Below are 5063 nucleotides of genomic sequence, written 5' to 3'. Positions count from 1 at the left end.
AATAATAAAAATAAAATAATACAATATATATAAATTATAATTATTAACAACATATATATTATTTATTTATTTATTATTTGGTACGGATATAGATGTGATATTTGTGATCCAATTTGATTAGAATGTGGATCAAATTCGATTATCTTACAAATTAAATCGTATTTACAAATTACAGATTAAATACAAAAAATATTACAAATTTGTTTTTAATTACGAGTTAGTTTTAATTCTTCTCTAGTTTGGTCAATTTTAATACTTTATTCGTTTTGTTAATAAAAGAACAGTTTTCATTCTATATGTTGATCTAAACAGCCAAAAGGGGCATTATATTTTATTACAACAAATTTTAATGAATAGAAATATCGGTTAAGTTAAATCTCTTCCCTTTCAAGATCTACTAGAAAACTTTTTATCGAAAATCCAAAACTTTAATTTTTAATGTTTTTGTAGTATTTTTTTTAAGTCTCAAAATTCTGTTATATATGATCCTTTGTTCTGGTTAGGGAGACAATGAATTATTTGTACAATGTGTACGATGGGTTATTGAGTTACAAAATGAACATCTCCCATACTATCTAGAATAACCATCCGCGCTCTAATAGCACATCATGATACCACTCATCCCAAAAGCTTCAGCTGATGCATATCTCTAATACTCCATAAACCTCCATTATATACATTGTACAAGTATTCCATTGATAAAATATTTTGTGCATATTTTTTGTATATATTAATAAAATTATAAAAGAATAAAAAATAAAAAATTATTATTGTTGTACTATCTATTTATATTAATTATTAAATTATTTTTAAATTTTAAAATAAAATAAAATAATTAAAATTTTTAAATGATTCTTTTTTTAAAAAAAAAAGATAAGTATAACTATCTTTAAAGAAAGATAAAGATAATAAAAATTATTCTAAATAAAAAGATAAGATAATAAATAAAAATAAAATAAGAAAACACACACCACTGACCACTATATATGATCTTTCTTCATCACTTGTTTTTGTTTCCTCTCATTCACTCCTTACTGATCAGAAGATGGCGAAGGAACAATTGCAGGTGCTGAATGCACTGGATGCTGCAAAGACACAATGGTACCACTTCACGGCCATTGTGATTGCTGGGATGGGTTTCTTTACCGATGCCTATGACCTCTTCTGCATCTCCCTGGTCACCAAGCTCCTTGGCCGCTTGTACTACTACGATGGTTCTGACAACCCCGGTTCTCTTCCGTCCAACGTCTCCTCTGCCATCAATGGCGTTGCATTCTGCGGCACCCTCGTCGGCCAACTATTCTTCGGTTGGCTGGGCGACAAGATGGGAAGGAAGCGTGTCTACGGAATGACACTGATGCTCATGGTTATTTGTTCCCTTGCCTCCGGACTCTCCTTTGGAAAAGAGCCTAAATCTGTTATGGTCACTCTTTGCTTCTTTAGGTTCTGGCTTGGGTTTGGGATCGGCGGCGACTATCCTCTCTCCGCAACCATTATGTCTGAGTATGCCAACAAGAAGACACGTGGAGCATTCATCGCGGCGGTCTTTGCCATGCAGGGATTTGGAATCCTTGCAGGTGGCATGGTTGCGATCATAGTTTCGTCCATTTTCAAGGGACTGCACCCTGCTCCGGCGTTTCAGTTCGACCACGTGGGGTCCACCGTGCCAGAAGCCGATTACGTTTGGAGGATAATCTTGATGTTTGGCGCGCTTCCCGCTCTTGCGACGTACTATTGGAGGATGAAGATGCCGGAGACAGCAAGGTACACGGCCTTGGTGGCGAAGAACGCAAAGCAAGCAGCTTCGGACATGTCCAAGGTTCTTGAGGTTGTGATTGAAGCAGAGGAAGAGAAGATTGAGCAGCAAGAAACAGGAGGAGGCAACGATTTTGGATTGTTCTCGAGAGAGTTTGTTAAGCGGCATGGGCTTCACCTTGTTGGAACCGCCACAACTTGGTTCCTTTTGGATATTGCTTACTACAGCCAGAATCTGTTCCAGAAAGATATCTTCAGTGCCATCGGTTGGATCCCAGCCGCGAAGACAATGAACGCAATTGAAGAGGTTTACAAGATTGCGAGAGCACAGACTTTGATTGCACTGTGCAGCACTGTTCCCGGTTACTGGTTCACGGTGGCACTCATTGATAGGGTGGGGAGGTTTTCCATTCAGTTGATGGGGTTCTTCTTCATGACAGTTTTCATGTTTGCATTGGCAATACCTTATCATCATTGGACTTTGGAGGGAAACCAGATTGGCTTTGTTGTCATGTATTCATTGACGTTCTTCTTCGCCAACTTTGGACCCAATGCCACCAGTTTTGTGGTCCCTGCCGAGATCTTCCCTGCTAGGCTCCGATCAACATGTCATGGCATCTCAGCTGCTGCAGGCAAAGCTGGAGCTATGGTTGGTGCTTTTGGATTTGTTTACGCTGAGAACGGAATTGGCATCAGGAACACCCTTATCATCATGGCTGTCGTTAACGTCTGTGGCTTCTTCTTCACATTCTTGGTTCCTGAATCCAAAGGAAAATCACTTGAAGAAATGTCTGGTGAGCTTCAGGACCAACAAGCTGTGGATAATAATAATAATGTTGTTTAAGCTTTAATTAATAATTATCAATCTTGTACATTCATGGTTCATTAGCTTTTACTATGTCATTTTAAGACGGTGGTATAGTACATCATGGAGTTTTAGTTTTAAGAGAAAGTATTGGAACCAATATTGAGAAAAGTGATAGTGACAGTAACTTTTGTGTTTTGTAATTATCAATTGGTTATTAATAGTGTTTTTAATAGTGTGAGATTATATTTAATAATAGGAGATCACTCATTTTTCTTTTAATGGTTAAGTGCTGACCATAAAATATAAAAGTTGCTGCCCCTAGATTTTTTCTTTGATTGTGTACAATGTGCACGATGAATTAAAAAAAAGATAAAATTAAAATTAAAAGTTACATCATTAATTAATTATTTAATTTTAAATTTAAAAATTAAAATTAATATTTAGATCCATTCACACTATATTAAGTTATTTTTAATCTTACCATAACTTTCAATACACGTCTAAAACTCACCGTCATCTTTTCCGATTCTCACATCGCATCACTGAATTTCTTGTCGGCCATTTCTTGTCGGCCATACTAAGGCCACTGCATCCTCCCCACCGACACCGTTTTCATCTCCGCCGGTCAACCCGATGCGCCTCGCCCTCCGACGAACGTTGCTGCCGCTGTTTCCGTGTCTCTTTTCTGAACTGGCTTCGCTTTCACCCATTCCTTTAAACTCTTTCTCACCGATGATACCACCATGCTCTTTTTCTTCTTTGGATCTAAACATGATTAGCTTCTTTCATGATTTGAGCCGTATACTTCAGTGCCACTTTTGTCATGACTAGTCATTTAAAATTATGTTTCACTACAATAGTAGTTTCTTCTGTTTATTCATCATCTTCTTCTATTTTAATGGTCAATTTAGGATGGTCATTTTAGTAGGTATGCGGATGGTTATTTTATTTTTATGTAGATAATTATTTTAATTGGATTGAGTTTAATTATATATAATTAAAATATGTTAGATGTTCAATTTATTAGGTATGCGGATTATTATTTTTATCCGTAAGTAGATGGTTATTTTTATTAAGAGTGAGTGGCGTGTGGCAAGCCAAGTAGCGATGGTGAAATGGGATGATTATTGATGAAGGTTGGGCGGCCGCCGGTTAAAAAAGAAGAGAGTATTGAAGAATTTCAAATGGCTATTTTTTTGAAATAACTAACTGAATTTTTTAAAAATTTGAAATTTAAAATTGGAGAATTTGAAATTTGAAATTTGATGTGAAATAATTGAATAAGAGTTTTTAAATTTATTATTGCGTGAATAATTTTCATTTTTAACTCATATTGGACTAAATAAACAGCCTATTGTACACATTATATAAATACCACATTAACTCCTTAGTGGGACTCTAGTTTTAATTATTAATTATTATAGATTCAGTTAAGGCCACCGAGTTGAATATCACCAAAATCGGCCCAATATAAAATATTATTTTTGGTTTCATCATTGCAAAAAAGTCATTTAAAATTGTTTATTTTGTTTAGTATAATTTAAACAATTTAAAATGAGTTTTATTTTTTAAATATTTTATTTAGAGATTTTTCTTCTGTTAAAAAAATTACAACAACATAGACCCACAAAATATATGATAAAGTAGTTCTCATATTTAATAAGATTAATACGAAAAAATACATCTAACAAATAAGTGTCATTCATAAAAAAATTAAAGGTTGTCAAAATTTAAAAATATATAATCTTAAAATCTCTTGAGCTGGCAACGGGTAAGGTAGGATAGGGTTTAAACTCTACCTTAACTCTATCTGTGGGTTAAAAATTTTCTTAAAACTTTACCTTACCCTACTAGTAAGTTAAAAATTTTTCAATCCTAACTCTACTCGCACCCTAAAATTCTAAACTCTATCCTACCCTATCCGACTCTACCTGTAGAAAAATAAAATTTTTTTAAATAAGTATAAAATTCAACCATTCTAAATTTTATACATATTAATAAAATAAAAAATAAAAAACTAAGTTCAAAGAGAGCCCTAACTATAGTTATGTATATGACTATAAGGGTAAAGAGATTTAGGTATCATTCATTCAACTGATCAACCCCTATGTTATTATTAGGCTAACACAATTTAAAAGGCCAGGCTAGACTATGCCTTTTTTATTTTTTATAAGAAAAAAATTTTGATTGGCCTAACTTTTGTCCCATTATTGTTAGAGGCTCTACTTTTTAGCCTGGCATGACTTATTTTAGAGACCTGGCCTTATGTTAGACCTTTGTTGTGAGTCTGTTTCGTCAAAAGAAAAAAAAAAAAAGAGTTAAACTCAATCCCAATTCCGGTTTATTTTACGAAAAAACAATCCAATTTTTTATGATTAAAAAATAACAATTTGATCTTTAATCATTATTTTTGTTAGATAATTAGATCTTTTTGTTAAATTTAGAGATGTATATTAAAAAAATCAAAATATAATTAATCGGTTAAAAAATTATAATTACA

General features: G+C 33.4%; 1 protein-coding gene across 1 annotated transcript; it reads left to right on the top strand.

Moving 5' to 3' along the window:
* On the top strand, nucleotides 1011-2599 carry LOC107626837 (inorganic phosphate transporter 1-4-like). The gene has a single exon (XM_016329731.2). The coding sequence runs from the start codon at nucleotides 1046-1048 to the stop codon at nucleotides 2597-2599; it is 1554 nt and encodes a 517-aa protein (XP_016185217.1). The 5' UTR covers nucleotides 1011-1045.

Source organism: Arachis ipaensis, chromosome B02, assembly GCF_000816755.2.
Source record: "Arachis ipaensis cultivar K30076 chromosome B02, Araip1.1, whole genome shotgun sequence".
NCBI classification, from domain to species: Eukaryota; Viridiplantae; Streptophyta; class Magnoliopsida; order Fabales; family Fabaceae; genus Arachis; species Arachis ipaensis.
This window is presented reverse-complemented; position numbering and strand designations above follow the sequence as displayed.

Bases quoted from the DNA above. Each gene is read 5' to 3' on its own strand.
- LOC107626837 (XM_016329731.2), top strand. From the start codon at position 1,046: ATGGCGAAGGAACAATTGCAGGTGCTGAATGCACTGGATGCTGCAAAG.